Here is a 16,529-nt window from a genome sequence, read left to right on the forward strand (position 1 = left end):
GGGAGTTGAGCGTCCTTTCATGCTGTTGAAAACCAGCCCTTTTTCCAGAACCATGAGGACCGGGACCTTGCTTTATTTCTAAGGGAATAGCTATAGCTGAGCAGTTGAGCACCTGCTTTGCATGCAAAGGGTCCCAGGCAGGCAAGTCCAGGTAGGGCTGTTCAAGGCCCCCGACAGAAAACTCTGCCTTGTCAGCCTAGACCAAGGATCGGGATAAATCCCAGCCAGTCAGGGATGGTAGGGATTGTAGTCTGGACAGCTACAGGTGTGTCCAGGGGAACCAAGAGGAAGATCTGAAGTTGCCTCCTACCCAGTCAGACCATTGGCCCATGTAAATCAGTAGCGTCTGCACTCACTGACAGCAGTTCTCCAGGATTTCAGGAAAGGAGACCTGGAGATGCCATTGAACATAGGACCTTTTGCATGAAAAGCAGATGCTCTCCCACTGATCTATGGCCTTCCCCTTAGACCATAATGGCCTGACATGGCAGGAGACAGCTTCCTCAGTTTCCAAAACGTTTTCCTTTCATTAAATCCCCCTGCATGAAAATTCGAAGGCAACCTGGGAATTTTAGGGGTCAGTAGGAGCAGAGCGGCAAGTATGTGAAGCCCCCTGGCTATCTACCTGGAGCAGAGCTCACCTTGCGTATGAGAGATCAAACCGGATGGGCATCTGGAAATCCAGCTGAATGGTGGCACATTGGTGGTGCCGGCCAAGGGCATCTTTAATCTGAATATCAACCTGGGGGGAAATGCACACAGAGAGAATGCTGTGAGGAACAGGACCCATTACGTGCCCCAGCTAGCTTTGACCTGCAAGTGCCGTTGGGCGATGTTCAAAGAGGATCAGAAAAATCCACAGAGGATAAGGCTGTCAGTGGCTGCCAGCCCTAATGGGCATGTTCTGCCTTGACTGTCGGAGGCAGGCAGCTTTTGAATGTCAGTCGCCGGGACTCAGAAGTGAGAGGAGTGGGCTTTGTTCTCACTGTGAACACAAGCACATAAGAAGAGCCTTCTGCATCAGGCCAAAGGGGGCCCATTTGATCCAGAACCCTGTTCTCACAGTTGCCCACCAGATGCCCCAATGAGAACCCGCAAGCGGGATTCAGACACAAAAACACTCTTCCCTCCTGGAGTTTCCAGCAACTGGTATTCAGAACCACTGCTGCCTCTATGACTGTGGAAGCAGAGCAGAGCCACCACGACTAGCAGCTGTAATAAACGAAAATCTGCCCTTATTCCCTTATGGGGAACACAAAAGCCCTTATAGAGTCCTTTGTAGGTTCTCCATCAGTCAGAGAAAATAAGAGAGGCCAACCAGAGAATATTGAGAAGCAAAGCAGTAAGCCTGATCTTTATTGAGCTGTTGCAACAGGGTGCTCCCCTCACACGCAGGAAAGGAGGAGGACCCTGAACAAAGGCATGCCCCCCCCCTTATATAGACATTTTAAATTGCCCGCCCTGGAGTCCAAGACCACCCCTAGACACATCATACCTACATCACAGAAGGGGCGGTCTACAACAGAAATCTGAGTGCGTTGTTTAGTTCCTGTCTGGCAGGTTACCTGTTAATGGTCACTTAATTGGATTACCTGAGGAGCCTGGCCAGTCTTTTGTAATGATAAATACTTAGTTACTGAGCCAGCTCGCGGGCTCACCCTATTCATACACAGACATACCATTAAGACAGGTTTTGTGAATGAAAAGACAATGGGGAGGCTTTTCCATTTTCCTTTGACCTTGCAGAGAAAACATTTGGTCAGTTTGGGAGCCAAAATGGCTCCAGGGCTGCCCTCCTGTGCTTACTCAGACATGTGGCCTATACATTTATGCACATGTTTGCCTGGCACATCCATGGACATTTATTATATATGTAAGACCTTATTTTTTTCACAGCCATCCATGAATTTGTCCTGTCCTATTTTAAAGCCCTCCACAGGGTCCCCACTGGCCAGATCCAGCTACCGGGCTCTTCCTACGGTTCAGGATTTCTGGCAGGCAGGGCCACTCACTGACCTTTGGCCCGTAGAAGGCGCCATCCCCAGGATTGAGCTCCCAAGGCTGTCCAAAGTCTCGGAGGCTTTTTTCCAGCAGCTGGAAGGTGAGAGAAAAAGGAGGAGTCAGGAAACTGAGCTTGTTTTACACTTGGCAAGCGCCCGCCAGCTGGGTGGTCAGGTCACAGGAGCTTCTTTGAGTAGAAAAAGGACTTCAGGGCATGTTTGCCTAGCAAACAGGATGGAACAAAGGATATTTTTAAAGGGGGGGGGGGAGAGAGAAGCGTTTTGAGAACACACACAAAGCTAATCCTTCCCATCACTGCGAGGGATAAAACCCGCACGAATATGGATTGAAACATAACATTGAAAGCTATTTAAGTGCTTCTCAGGTTGATCAATTTGCAGGCAGGGGAAAAAATTGGCTCTCCTAGGCAATGGCAGGGGGTCCCATTCTTACCTCCTCGGCCCGATCCCAAAGGTGAGGCTCCCCAAGGAATTTCTCGGGGCGGGTGGAAAGGTAGAAGCGCAAAGTGAATCCGAAAACAGAGTAGACAGCTTGAAGGAAGTCTAGGCAGCCTTGAATTTCTCCTTCCAGCTGAATTTGAGGGGTGGGGGAAGAGAGAAGAGAAGAGGTGATAATATCCCGTCCCTTCCTGGTTTGTCCCGGCATTCCCTCCTCCCCTTTAAGGGATGTTCCAGTTTTTGCCCATTTGGTATCAGAACACTTTTATCTTTTATTTTTCTTCTTATTGATACTCATCAAAAGGCACACAAAAGTTTATACCCAACACAAATTCTATTTCTATGATATACGAGAATAAAAGAAATGTTTTAAAAATCCAATCAAAAAAGAAATAGGAGCAAAGAGGAGGAAGGTTGAAGAAAGAAAAGGAAAGAGAGAGAAAAGGAACAATTGAAGTCTCAGAGCGCTGTTTCAACAGAGACAGGTGGAGCCTTCGGGTTCAGCCATGCAGGTACAGTGGTACCTCTGCTTAAGTACTTAATTCGTTCCGGAGATCCGTTCTTAACCTGAAGCACCACTTTAGCTAATGGGGCCTCCCACTGCTGCCGTGCCACCAGAGCACGATTTCTGTTCTCATCCTGAAGCAAAGTTCTTAAACCGAGGTGCTATTTCTGGGTTAGCGGAGTCTGTAACCTGAAGTGTATGTAACCTGAAGCGTATGTAACCTAAGGTACCACTGTATCTTGCCATCGCCCCATCCCTCACCTGATCCATGGCGCAGAAGATGTGAGCGTCATCCTGCTGGAACCGGCGCACCCGCGTGAGCCCAGTCAGGGCCCCCGACGGCTCGTTTCTGTGCAGAACCCCAAAGTCAGCAAGGCGGAGAGGCAGCTCCCTCCAGGATCGGGGCCGGTGGCCAAACATGAGGCTACGGGGAGGAAAGGGAGAGGAACTTGCTTCTACCTCTCAAGGCACATCAACGGAACTGTAGGGGCAAGCCAAATATACCCCCCCCCCAGGCCTCCATCCCTGCGCCCCCCAATAATTCATAACTCACCAATGGCCAGGGCAGTTCATTGGCTTGAGGGCAAAGGTCTCCTCTTCGACCTTGAAGGAGAACATGTTCTCTGCATAGTGCTGCCAGTGGCCAGACGCCTCCCACAGCTTCGCGTTGTAAATGTTGGGGGTGATCACCTCAGAGAAGCTGCGCTTGAGATACTCACTCTGGGACACCAAAAAACAAAAGGGAGGGGGATACCAGGAGTTGGGGGCAGAGAATTAAGTAAGAGATGAAGCATCTGTCCCAGCATGGCTAAAAGATATTTAAAATTAGTTTTCTTCACACACCAGCTCATTAAAAATAATAAACGTTTGTTTGTTTTTTAATTCCTGACTTTATAAAGGTAAAGGGACCCCTGACCATTAAGGTCCAGTCATGGCCGACTCTGGGGTTGCGGCGCTCATCTCGCTTTATTGGCCGAGGGAGCCGGCGTACAGCTTCCGGGTCATGTGGCCAGCATGACTAAGCTGCTTCTGGCAAACCAGAGCGGCACACGGAAACGCTGTTTACCTTCCCGCCGGAGTGGTACCTATTGATCTACTTGCACTCTGATGTGCTTTCAAACTGCTAGGTAGGCAGGAGCAGGGACCGAGCAACGGGAGCTCACCCCGTCGCGGTGATTTGAACCGCCGACCTTCTGATCGGCAAGTCCTAGGCTCTGTGGTTTAACCCACAGCGTCACCCACGTCCCTCCTGACTTTATAACTTGCTCCAATACGCTGACTATGTGGTTCGGCTTTTAATAAAGTCCGCATAGGAAATTAGGTTGTTTGCTTGCATCTCTTTGCTCACATATAATGGGCTGATGTGGCAAGAGTGGCAGAAACTGTCTTTTTCAAACTGACCATCCTACTCTCCTGTCCAGACACAGATTTTCTACGGTTCTTACCATGCAAAATCCTGACTGCGCTGTACAGGGAAACATCTTCGCATTGTATATATCAATAATGAACACTGGGTTTAAAGTCAACTTGAATTGTCATTCTTACAGACTGTTTCTGATACTTAGCCAGGGAAGGATGAACTTAGATCGTCCGCCTCAAACAGCATGTGGCATCAGAGACCAGCTCTGACCTTTGCACATAAGTCATGCACAAGCAAACACTCTGGAACATTTGAGAAGCAATTGATTAGGTAGCAGAGCACACCTTAATGAAGTCCATGAGAGTTGTGTAAATGTGCGCTCCTTTGGGGAGGAAGAAGCAGCTTCCTGGGCTCAGTTCATGGAAGAAGAAAAGCTCTTGATCCTGTAGAGGAACAAAGTCAGTCTGTGTGGCGTAATAGTTTAGAACGGGGGAATAGGATCCGAGAGACCAGGGTTAAAATCTTCACAAGGAGACCTTGGGCCCAGTCACTGTCTCTATGGCAGGCATAGGAAAACTCGGCCCTCCAGATGTTTTTGGGACTACAACTCCCATCATCCCTAGCTAACAGGACCAGTGGTCAGGGATGATGGGAACTGTAGTCCCAAAACATCTGGAGGGCCGAGTTTGCCTATGCCTGCTCTGTGGCTTGCAGGAGTGCTGAGAGGATAAAAAATGGGGAACCACGTACAACCACCTTGAGCTACTCAGCAGGAAGGCAGGTGTCAGTGCATCAATATATACCGTATTTTTTGCTCTATAAGACTCACTTTTTCCCTCCTAAAAAGTAAGGGGAAATGTGTGTGCATCTTATGGAGCGAATGCAGGCTGCGCAGCTATCACAGAAGGCAGAACAGCAAGAGGGATTGCTGCTTTCGCTGCGTAGCGATCCCTCTTGCTGTTCTGGCTTCTGAGATTCAGAATATATTTTTTCTTGTTTTCCTCCTCCAAAAACTAGGTGCGTCTTGTGGTCTGGTGCGTCTTATAAAGCGAAAAATACGGTATTTTACAGGTGCTTGTTCATAAAGGAATGTGACCCCCTGGGCTAAAAAAAAACCCTCCCCCTCCCTTGGGGCATGGGGAGAGAGGGAGGGAAGCATTTCCTCCCAGAGGTTATACCAGACCCAACAGGTCTTAATTCCACCTTGCCTATCCGCCGATGATCCCGCTGGGCAGCCTCCTCTTGAGCACGTTCCCATTCCGCGAGCTGCTTGGGGCTGGGGAAGGAGATGCCGTAGACCCGCTGCAGGGACTCCTTCGAAGGGTCTCCGTGCCAGTAGGAGGCGGCGTTCTGCCAAGCCAAGAGGAATGACAAACAAATAAAATAAGCATGCAATATTGCCTGGTCCAGAAAGAAGGGTTTCTGAACGTATGAAGGTTCAGGACAGGGGAAAAGAAAGCAGTGAAACTATGGAAATGGCTTCCGGGGGAGGCAGTGATGGCGGCCAACTTAAGATGGCTTCCAAAGAGGATCTGAGGCAAATTCATGGATGGCTATGCTCTGCCTCCACTGCTAGAGGCAGCAGTGCTTCTGAATACCAGTTGGTGGGAATTGCGAGTGGGGAAAGTGGTTCATGTTTTCAAACCCTGCTTGCTGGTTTCCCTTGAGGGCATCTGTCTTGCCCCTGTGAGAACAGGATGCTGGACTAGGTGGGCCCATGGCTTGGTTCAGCAGCCTCTGCTTAAGCTGTTACATTAGCGCAACTTTGGCATTTCTACCACCTGGGATATTATTATTATTATTATTATATTAGTCATACCTCATGTTACGTTTGCTTCATGTTACGTTCTTCCAGGTTACGTCCCGCAGCGACCCAGAAGTACTGGAAAGGGTTACTTCTGGGTTTCGCCGCTCATGCATGCGCAAACACTCAAAATGACGTCATGCGCATGTGCAGAAGCGGCGAATTGCAACCCGCGCATGTGCAGATGCACCACTGCTGGTTGCGCTCTTTTCATGTTGCGAATGGACCTCCGGAACAGATCCTGTTCACAACCAGAGGTACCACTGTAGTATTATTATTATTATTATTATTATTATTATTATTGCTATTGCTATTGCTATTGGTATTTAGACTTAATGATCACTTGCTACCTAACAAGCCTCCAAGTGACTTAAAAACATAAATACAAAGGGGGGGAATTATATGAAACATTAAAATGTTCACACAACAGCTATGCTTCATTAATACGCTTATCTTTATTTTATTGCTTTGCAGCATTTGCACCAGGCTCTTCAGGCAAAAAACCCAAAAACGCTCCCCACTCTACTCCCGGATGCAAGGACCTGGGACGTTAGCACCCACCTTCAGGAGTTTCAGTGCACGGATCTCCCCCGTATGCCGGACGTGCGGCCCCCGGCAGAGGTCGATGAAGGGCCCGCACCTGCAGACAGGAAAGAGGAGAGACAGTGAGTATTGGGGCCTTGATTGTTCCTGATGCTTTAACCCCTTAGTTGGTGTACTTATGCTCCATTTGGAGAACAGCCTTTAACAAACGTGTCATGGGTCTTGAAGACGCTCGAACTCAGGACACAAGGGAGAAACGTGCTAAGAGGAAGGCACTCTTGGCAAACCCTCACCGTGATCAGCTCCTGCCTGGAAACCAATGTCCCCACTGCGGAAGGACGTATGGATCCAGAATTGGCCTCCACAGTTACCTACGGACACACGGCTAAGACCGTGTTCATGGAAGACAATTGTACTCGGCTACGAGGGATCGCCAAAGAAGAAGACTTATGAAATTGCTTATATCTTGTGTAATAATAATAACAATTTATTATTATGGTCAAATACCAGTTCATATATTTTGTGTAATTTAACCTGCTTTAAGATGCCTTGAGGCTTTTGTTTTTCAAAATATAAATAGCTCTTTAAGAACTATAACTAAATTAAAATAACAGGAGCACTGACGCTGTGGCGATCGCAACAGGTCTGTTAAAGGGCTAGGTGGCAATATTGCTTACACCGATGCCCCTAAAGGGTTTTGCTACAATAAGAGAAGCCCATTGGGGAATTTAGTTGATCACTGTGAGGACAGGATGCTGAGCCATTGACTTGATCCAGCCCTAAGGCTCTTCTTAGGTTCTTACGACATATAAGAAATAAGATATGGGATGGAAATAAACTGACCTGCTCATCTGCATCGCCAGGAATAAGCTCAGATTTGCACTAAAGATCAGGAGGCGCTCCTGTTTTCTCAAAATGCAGGTGAGGTAAAGATAAAGGACCCCTGGACAGTTAAATCCAGTCAAAGGAGACTATGGGGTTGTGGCGGTCATCTCCCTTTCAGGCTGAGGAAGCCGGCATTTGTCCGCAGACAGCTTTCCGGGTCGTGCGGCCAGGAGGACTAAACTGCTTTTGGAGCAACGGAACACCGTGATGGAAACCAGAGTGCACAGAAACGCCGTTTACCTTGCTGCCAGAGCGGTACCTATTTATCTACTTGCACTTTGATGTGCTTTTGAACTGCTAGGTTGGTAGGAACTGGGACAGAGCAGCGGGAGCTCACCCTGTCGCGGGGATTCGAACCACCGACCTTCTGATCGGCAAGCCCAAGAGGTGCAGTGGTTTAGACCACAGCGCCACCCGCGTCTCAAAAGGAGGCAACAACCGCAGGTCAGCCATGGATGTTCAGAGTCAAGGGTTTCTCTCACCTGTACACAGTGGCAGTTGGAGATTTCACCTTTTCGTCGATAATCTGAAGTTTGAATTTGTTGTGCTGGAAGGGCAAAGAAAGAGCCAACATTCGTCAAGGAAGTTTTGCGATAGTTCGCTTTGAGAAACAGGGTGCTGGACTAGGTGGGCCACTGGCCTGATCCTGCCAGCTCCTCTGGTGTTCTATCCATCCCGCAACCGCATCACCCAAAATCCCACTTCCCTGAACACTTTCTAGAAGAAGAAAATTAGCTTGAATGCTCAACCCAAAGCTGCTGACCTGCATGCAGAAGTCTCCTGGTTCAATCTCCAGGTAAGGCTGGGAATATCCCCTGCCTGAAACCCCTGGAAGAACCTCTGATGGATCATCAGTCTGACTCATTAAATGGCAGCTTCCTCTAGTCCTATTTAAACTGGCCTATTAATCAGAACCATGAGAACTGAAATCTTACTAGCTGTTTGAAACAACCCACACTACTAAAAAGCCATTATTAGTTCCAAAACAGTGAGAGAAGAAACAATATTCAAAACACAGCTCATCATTTCAATAAGAAGTGGGTCGAAAGAACAAGCCTGCTTAAAAGCGAAACATGCAAGGGAGCAACTCTTTTGGGAGGAAGCCTCGGAAATGTGAGGCCATCACTGAAAAGGCCCCGTTCCTTGCGTTCAACAGCCTAGTTGGACCTTAATTGCAGATACTTAGACCTGGGCTGGTTCATTGAAAATACATAGGTGAAGGCTGCCCTTCAAGGCTCTCTCTCTACTGTTGCATGAATGGTATCCTGCCATTAGACCTGGAGGCTGTGGGTTGTATTCTCTCTCTGCTAGGCAAGGGCAATTCAGCACAACAAGCTGTGCCAGTGGAAACTTGTTGCGCAACAGATTGCACAATCTATCGGTCAACACAAGTGACCAGCAACCTACTTATATGCACTCTTGTGCAAAACATGTCACGTATACGGCTAAGTGACTTTAACTTAGCACTGCACTGGATAAAGTAAAAGTAAAGGGATCCCTGGCCATTAGGTCCAGTCATGACAGACTCTGGGGTTGCGGCACTCATCTCGCTTTATTGGCCGAGGGAGCCGGCGTACAGCTTCCGGGTCATGTGGCCAGCATGACTGAGCCGCTTCTGGCAAACCAGAGCAGCGCACGGAAATGCCGTTTACCTTCCCACCAGAGCGGTACCTATTTATCTACTTGCACTTTGACGTGCTTCCGAACTGCTAGGTTGGCAGGAGCAGGAACAGAACAACGGGAGCTCACCCTGTCGCGGGGATTCGAACCGCCAACCTTCTGATCAGCAAGTCCTAGGCTCTGTGGTTTAACCCACAGCGCCACCCACATCCCACTGCATTGGATACAACCCCTCTTACCCTGGCAAGCACGGAAAACTTTGCAAATGCAACACTCTGGATAAACCAGTCAAATGGAGCTGTGTATTTCGAAGGCTATGCCTGACTGTGAGTTTGCACCTATGTTCCCATATCCAAGCGGGATATGCAAGAGGAACCCTGCACTCTTTCTAAAAATCGGCCACCAAGCCCAGCCTTTCCCCATGCCTTCTGGTGCCTTCCAGATCTTTTGGACTACAGCTCTCCCTAATCACATACTAGCACAGCAGTGTTGGCTAAGGATGATGGGAGCTGAAGTCCAAAATATCTGTAGGCTATGAGCCCAGGGAAGGCTGAACTAGGCCATCATTCTGTTTCCCCACAAAAGCCCAAACAAATTATTCTGGGAGGCCCCAAGAGAGAGGGCGGAAGGCAGATGTTTATGTCTCCAACAACTGGGATAGACGGCCTCTGAACATGGAGGTTCAGTTGACTAATAGCCACTGACAGGCAGCTCTTCAGAAACTGGTTTAAGGCCCTCTTAAAAGCTACACTAAAGCCTCTGGTTCATTGGCGCATCCTGTGGCAGCAGATGCCACAAACTGCAGTCAACCTCCAGGAATTGTCGACAACTTTGCACCTGTTTCAGAAACCAGGCCATCAAAACAAAAACAGAAGAAAAAGCTCGAAGAACCTGTTGCCGGCCATTTTAGTAATTTTCACAGCCGCAACGTTTTCAGGAGTGGAAATTCCAGTAGGGTAGGAAAGCAGAGGGAAGAATGCCCCACAGCACCTTGAAACTAAGGTGTGGAACATCTGTGGCAGCCTAGATGTTGCTGCAAGATTCCACCATAGTCAGTGGTCAAGAGTGACAACAAGAGTTCCCATCCATGAACACCAGGGAGCACCAGATCTCAAACTGGAAATGGACTAGCAATACAATAACTTCTGGACAACCATGGCCTCAGCTCAGGGGACAAATATGTCACATTTTACCTAAGCATTAAACTATTTTTCTTCTTGTCCTTCTTGTGCTCCTAACACAGTACTTGTCCAGAAGTACTGTTCAGCCTTCCTGAACACTCTTGCCATCCTCACTCATCTTGGTTTCAGGTGCAAAATCCAGTTATGTCACTGGCAAGCCAGAGGCCCCGGCACTTAACTAAATAATTCTAAGCTTCTTTTTATTCCGTCTTTCTACGAAATGACGGAGGGCGCTTCTGACATTCGTTGGAGTTTGCACCTTAAAGAGCTCCACCAGATCCTCTCGAGACACTTCCAGCCGTTCAAAGGGATGGTTCTTGGCGATTATCCCCTTGCAGATTTCCTCCAGGACCGGCAGGTCTTTACTGGACACAGTCCTGTGAAGAAGAAAGAAATGAGAAGCTCTTTACAGGACACATGGAGACATCAACAGATAATGTCAAGCAATTATAGGCAGCCCAGGCAGCCCCAAAATGACAAAGAGGGTGATAAAAGCCCTGATCTTCAAAGTTTTGATACCTAACCAACAGACAGAAAGATAAACCCTTGATTTGGACCAGCCAGTTCTGTGGACCAGACAGCCTTTGTCCCTGGATATGTTGTGAACTGCTCCTAATCAAGTTTATTTACTTCCCTGCTTGTTTGATCTTAGAAACTTTGGAGATTAGGGCTTTGTTATCCTGTTTGTCGTTTTCTGAAGCTCACAAAGCTCCCCCCCCACACACACCTTCAATCAGCAACCCTTGCAAGTCTTCTGCTTAAATCAAACTTTATGACGATTCAGAGATTAAATCATCAGGATGATTTGGAAAGAAGTTTCAAATCTAGCAAAATTTCTCAGTACAGAAAAGTCATTGCTTGACCAGTGGCGACACCTAGTGGACAGCAGAGGTGCAACATGCACACCCAAGGGATTGAGGAAGTCCTACAGGCCAATTCATTTCTGCAAGGCAAAAAGTGTGTGCGTGCGAATGCACACAGACCACTTTCAGAAGGAGATTCTTTTCACATTCAATATCTCATGCACCATATGCCTATCCTGGCTCTTTTTTTTTCAACAACAAAATCTCAAAAGCAACACATTAAGAGGAACATGTGAAGCTGTCATATACCGACTTAGATCATTAGGGTGCATCTAGCACAGGAGTCAGCAAACTTTTTCAGCAGGGGGCCGGTCCACTGACCCTCAGACCTTGGAGGAGGGCCAGACTATATTTTGAAGAAAAAAATGAACGATTTTCACCCGCCCACAAAGAAGCCCGAAGATGCTTCGCTTTACTTGAGAGCCAGTGTGGTGTAGTGGTTAAGAGCGATAAACTCGTAATCTGGGGAACTGGGTTTGCGTCTCCGCTCCTCCACATGCAGCTGCTGGGTGACCTTGGGCCAGTCACACTTCTCTGAAGTCTCTCAGCCCCACTCACCTCACAGAGTGTTTGTTGTGGGGGAGGAAGGGAAAGGAGAATGTTAGCCGCTTTGAGACTCCTGATCGACTGCAAGGAATCATAAAACCCACTGACAAATACCCCTTCCTCTTGGTTCATGTGGGAACCAATGACACTGCAAGCAATAGCCTCCAGAAGATCAAAAGAGACTACGAGGCTCTGGGCAGGAAATTGAAGCAATTAAATGCACAAATCGTCATCTCATCTGTCCTCCCAGTTGAACGACGTGGCCCAGGGAGAGAGAGGAAAATAGTGGAAGTAAACAGCTGGCTTCGCAAATGGTGTAAACAGGAACGGTTTGGATTCTTAGATCACGGACTGCAGTTTCTTGAGGATGGACTTCTGGCAAGCGATGGGCTGCACCTCACAACGGTTGGGAGGAATGTTTTTGCCAAAAAACTAAGAAACCTCATCAGGAGGGCTTTAAACTGACTATTGCGGGGGAGGGAGACAGTGCTCCTGAAGGTAGGAGTCTATTAATTGATGAAGATGATCATCCAAATGTCATAGACCAAATGGAGCAAACAGCAAGCAGACCTAGTGGTGGGAGGAAAAAATCCTTAAATAAGAGACACGGGGGAATGACTAATGGACTTCAATGTCTGTACACTAATGCACAAAGCATGGGAAATAAACAAGATGAGCTTGAGCTCTTGGTACAGCAAACTAAATATGACATAATAGGCATCACTGAAACCTGGTGGGATAAGTCCCACGATTGGAATGTAAAAATGGAGGGATACAATCTATTTCAGAGAAACAGACCAGACAAGAAAGGAGGAGGAGTGGCGTTATATGTCAGGGATGTGTATACCTGTGAAGAGATCCAAGATTTAGAACCTCAAAGCCAAAGTGAGAGCATTTGGGTCAAAATTAAGGGAGAGAAGAATAATAGTGACCTCATTGTGGGAGTTTACTATAGATCCCCAAGCCAAACGGAGGACATAGATGATGCCTTCCTGGAACAGATGGCCAAGCATGCAAAAGGAAGGGAGATAGTAGTAATGGGGGACTTCAATTACCCAGATATTTGTTGGATGTCAAACTCAGCCAAGAGCATAAGGTCAAACAGATTCCTCACTGGCCTTGCAGACAACTTCATTGTCCAGAAAGTGGGAGAAGCAACAAGAGGAACAGCCATTTTAGATCTGGTCCTAACCAATGTCGATGACCTGGTTAATGGGGTAGAAGTGGAAGGATCATTAGGCGCAAGTGATCATGCTCTTCTGAAGTTTACTATACAACGGAAAGGAGCAGCCAAGCATACTAGGACTCAATTTCTTGACTTTAAGAAAGCCGACTTCATAAAACTTAGGGAAGTGCTGGGTGAGATCCCATGGACAGTAATACTAAAAGGAAAGGGAGTTCATGATGGCTGGGAGTTTGTTAAGAGGGAGATAGTAAAAGCACAACTTCAGGCAATACCAATGAGACGGAAACATGGAAGGTGCCTAAAGAAGCCAGGGTGGCTATCTAAAGAACTTTTAACTGAGTTAAGATTAAAAAAGGATGTCTACAAAAAATGGAAAAGGGGGGAAACCACCAAAGAGGAATTCAAACAAATAGCCAGCACGTGTAGACACAAAGTCAGAAAAGCTAAAGCACAGAATGAACTCAGGCTTGCTAGAGAGGTTAAAAGCAACAAAAAAGGCTTCTATGGGTATGTTCGTAGCAAAAGGAAGAACAAAGAAACAGTGGGGTCACTCAGAGGAGAAGATGGTGAAATGCAAACAGGGGACACAGAAAGGGCTGAACTCCTCAATGCCTTCTTTGCCTCAGTCTTCTCCGATAAAGAAAACAATGCCCGACCTGAAGAATTTGGAGGAAATGATTCAGCAGAGGAAACACAGCCCAGAATAACTAAGGAGATAGTACAAGAATACTTGGCTAGTTTAGATGTATTCAAGTCTCCAGGGCCAGATGAACTGCATCCAAGAGTATTAAAAGAACTGGCAGATGTGATCTCAGAACCACTGGCAGTCATCTTTGAGAATTCCTGGAGAACAGGCGAAGTCCCGGCAGACTGGAGGAGGGCAAATGTTGTCCCTATTTTCAAAAAGGGGAAAAGAGAGGACCCAAATAATTACCGCCCAGTCAGTCTAACATCAATACCAGGGAAGATTCTGGAGCAGATCATTAAGCAAACAATCTGTGAGCACCTAGAAAGGAATGCTGTGATCACCAATAGTCAGCATGGATTTCTGAAAAATAAGTCATGTCAGACTAACCTGATCTCATTTTTTGACAGAATTACAAGCCTGGTAGATGAAGGGAACGCAGTGGATGTAGTCTACCTTGATTTCAGCAAGGCATTTGACAAGGTGCCCCATGATATTCTTGTAAAGAAGCTGGTAAAATGCGGTCTTGACTATGCTACCACTCAGTGGATTTGTAACTGGCTGACTGACCGGACCCAAAGGGTGCTCATCAATGGTTCCTCTTCATCCTGGAGAAGAGTGACTAGTGGGGTGCCACAGGGTTCTGTCTTGGGCCCGGTCTTATTCAACATCTTTATCAACGACTTGGATGATGGACTCAAGGGCATCCTGATCAAATTTGCAGATGACACCAAACTGGGAGGGGTGGCTAACACCCCAGAAGACAGGATCACACTTCAAAACGACCTTGACAGATTAGAGAACTGGGCCAAAACAAACAAGATGAATTTTAACAGGGAGAAATGTAAAGTATTGCACTTGGGCAAAAAAAATGAGAGGCACAAATACAAGATGGGTGACACCTGGCTTGAGAGCAGTACATGTGAAAAGGATCTAGGAGTCTTGGTTGACCACAAACTTAACATGAGCCAACAGTGTGACGCGGCAGCTAAAAAAGCCAATGCAATTCTGGGCTGCATCAATAGGAGTATAGCATCTAGATCAAGGGAAGTTATAGTGCCACTGTATTCTGCTCTGGTCAGACCTCACCTGGAGTACTGTGTCCAGTTCTGGGCACCACAGTACAAGAAGGACACTGACAAACTAGAACGTGTACAGAGGAGGGCAACCAAAATGGTCAAAGGCCTGGAAACAATGCCTTATGAGGATCGGCTAAGGGAGCTGGGCATGTTTAGCCTGGAGAAGAGGAGGTTAAGGGGTGATATGATAGCCATGTTCAAATATATAAAAGGATGTCACATAGAGGAGGGAGAAAGGTTGTTTTCTGCTGCTCCAGAGAAGCGGACACGGAGCAATGGATACAAACTACAAGAAAGAAGATTCCACCTAAACATTAGGAAGAACTTCCTGACAGTAAGAGCTGTTCGACAGTGGAATTTGCTGCCAAGGAGTGTGGTGGAGTCTCCTTCTTTGGAGGTCTTTAAGCAGAGGCTTGACAACCATATGTCAGGAGTGCTCTGATGGTGTTTCCTGCTTGGCAGGGGGTTGGACTCGATGACCCTTGTGGTCTCTTCCAACTCTATGATTCTATGATTCTATGATTCTATGATCCTTAAAGGGAGTGAAAGGTGGGATATCAAATCCAAACTCTTCTTCTTCTACTTGTCCCAGTTGTCGTCCCAATAGCTGCAGTTGGGCTTTTCCAGCCAGCCAGGCGCCATGGCTGGGTAGGAGGCTGTGTCAGCCGGAGAAACAGAAGCAGCAGCTCCAGTGGAGGAGCCACGGGCAGAGGTAGGGGAACTGGGGCATCGCCAGAGCTTTTACCCACTACCTGCTGCTGCTGCTTCCTGAGAGGCACCACAGAGAAGAAGACAGAGCCGCCCACCAACTTGCAAGCGGTGTCCGTGGCCACCGCAACAAACCGCCTGAACGCCATGGGAGGAATGAAGGAGGGAGGTGGCAACGAAGAAAGTGCGCGAGGAAGCGGCGCAGAAAAGGGGTGCAGAAAAGGAAGGAAGGAAGGGAGGGCAGACTGAGACAGAGGGAGGAGGAGCAGGAGGAAAACGCAGCCGCCGCTGCCGTCACACGCCCCCTTCACAATGCCTCCCTGCTGAGGCGGGCAGGTGGGCGAGCCAGCTCCCACCATTGACTGGGCCTGGCGTGGGACAAGATTGCTTCGTATCTGAGGAGAAAAGCGCCGCCGTGTGAGGCAGAGGGAAAGAACGTGTGTGCTGGCGATCCACACGGCAATTTCCAGACCGTCAACAGGCGAGATCTAGAAGGCAATTGGGCCTGATCCGGCCCGCGGGCCTTAGTTTGCCGACCCATGATCTAGCACAATGCTGTTGACAGTGACTGGCAGCAATGTGTCTCCAGTGCTTCACTGCAAAACAAGATCAAACCTAGAATTACGTAAAATACATTGAACAAGCACACAAAACGTAACCGGCTGTGCATTCACATAAAAAATTCTCTCCTGTATTTTTATACTTCTCTTGCACATTATCAACACATAAAGTACAACAATGTAAGAAGAAGTCCCAACAGATCAGTTCATTCATAGAGTCCAATATCTGCTAGTTTCTGTTCCACGTATGTCTTTGTATGTTCATAAAATCCAAATGGGAGCTTACTACAGTTCCACAGAATCTTGACAAGGATTTCCGGAATAATGCCTTGTTTCGCCCTCCTTGTACGTGTTCGTATGTAGTATATCAAGAGAATGGAACTTATGACATGGTGGTTTTGTGTTGATAACGTGCAAGACAAGTATTTGATACTGTGATAAAAATACAGAAGAGAATTGTTGATGTGAATGCTGGTTACGTTTTGTGTGTTTGTTCTCCGGTGCTTCAGGCAGGGAGTCCTTCCCACCTCGATCAGAGGCTGAAC

The 16,529-nt window shown here is 47.6% G+C and overlaps 1 protein-coding gene across 3 annotated transcripts in view; it reads right to left on the minus strand.

Annotated features, from left to right (window-relative positions):
* The window catches only part of TARS2 (threonyl-tRNA synthetase 2, mitochondrial), a 55,290-nt gene that overhangs the window by 26,968 nt on the left and 11,793 nt on the right, over window positions 1-16,529 (minus strand). For all 3 annotated transcript variants that reach the window (XM_083416558.1, XM_083416557.1, XM_083416556.1), the window contains 10 exons: window positions 10,617-10,734; window positions 8,039-8,103; window positions 6,690-6,768; window positions 5,528-5,674; window positions 4,669-4,767; window positions 3,518-3,684; window positions 3,226-3,388; window positions 2,455-2,592; window positions 2,017-2,094; window positions 642-742 (listed from right to left, as the gene is read on the minus strand). In XM_083416558.1, coding sequence (XP_083272684.1) covers window positions 642-742; window positions 2,017-2,094; window positions 2,455-2,592; window positions 3,226-3,388; window positions 3,518-3,684; window positions 4,669-4,767; window positions 5,528-5,674; window positions 6,690-6,768; window positions 8,039-8,103; window positions 10,617-10,734 — 1,155 coding nt within the window. The remainder of the gene's footprint in view (window positions 1-641; window positions 743-2,016; window positions 2,095-2,454; window positions 2,593-3,225; window positions 3,389-3,517; window positions 3,685-4,668; window positions 4,768-5,527; window positions 5,675-6,689; window positions 6,769-8,038; window positions 8,104-10,616; window positions 10,735-16,529) is intronic.

Source organism: Podarcis tiliguerta (assembly GCF_965153285.1).
Source record: "Podarcis tiliguerta genome assembly, chromosome: 16".
In the NCBI taxonomy this organism is placed as follows: Eukaryota; Metazoa; Chordata; class Lepidosauria; order Squamata; family Lacertidae; genus Podarcis; species Podarcis tiliguerta.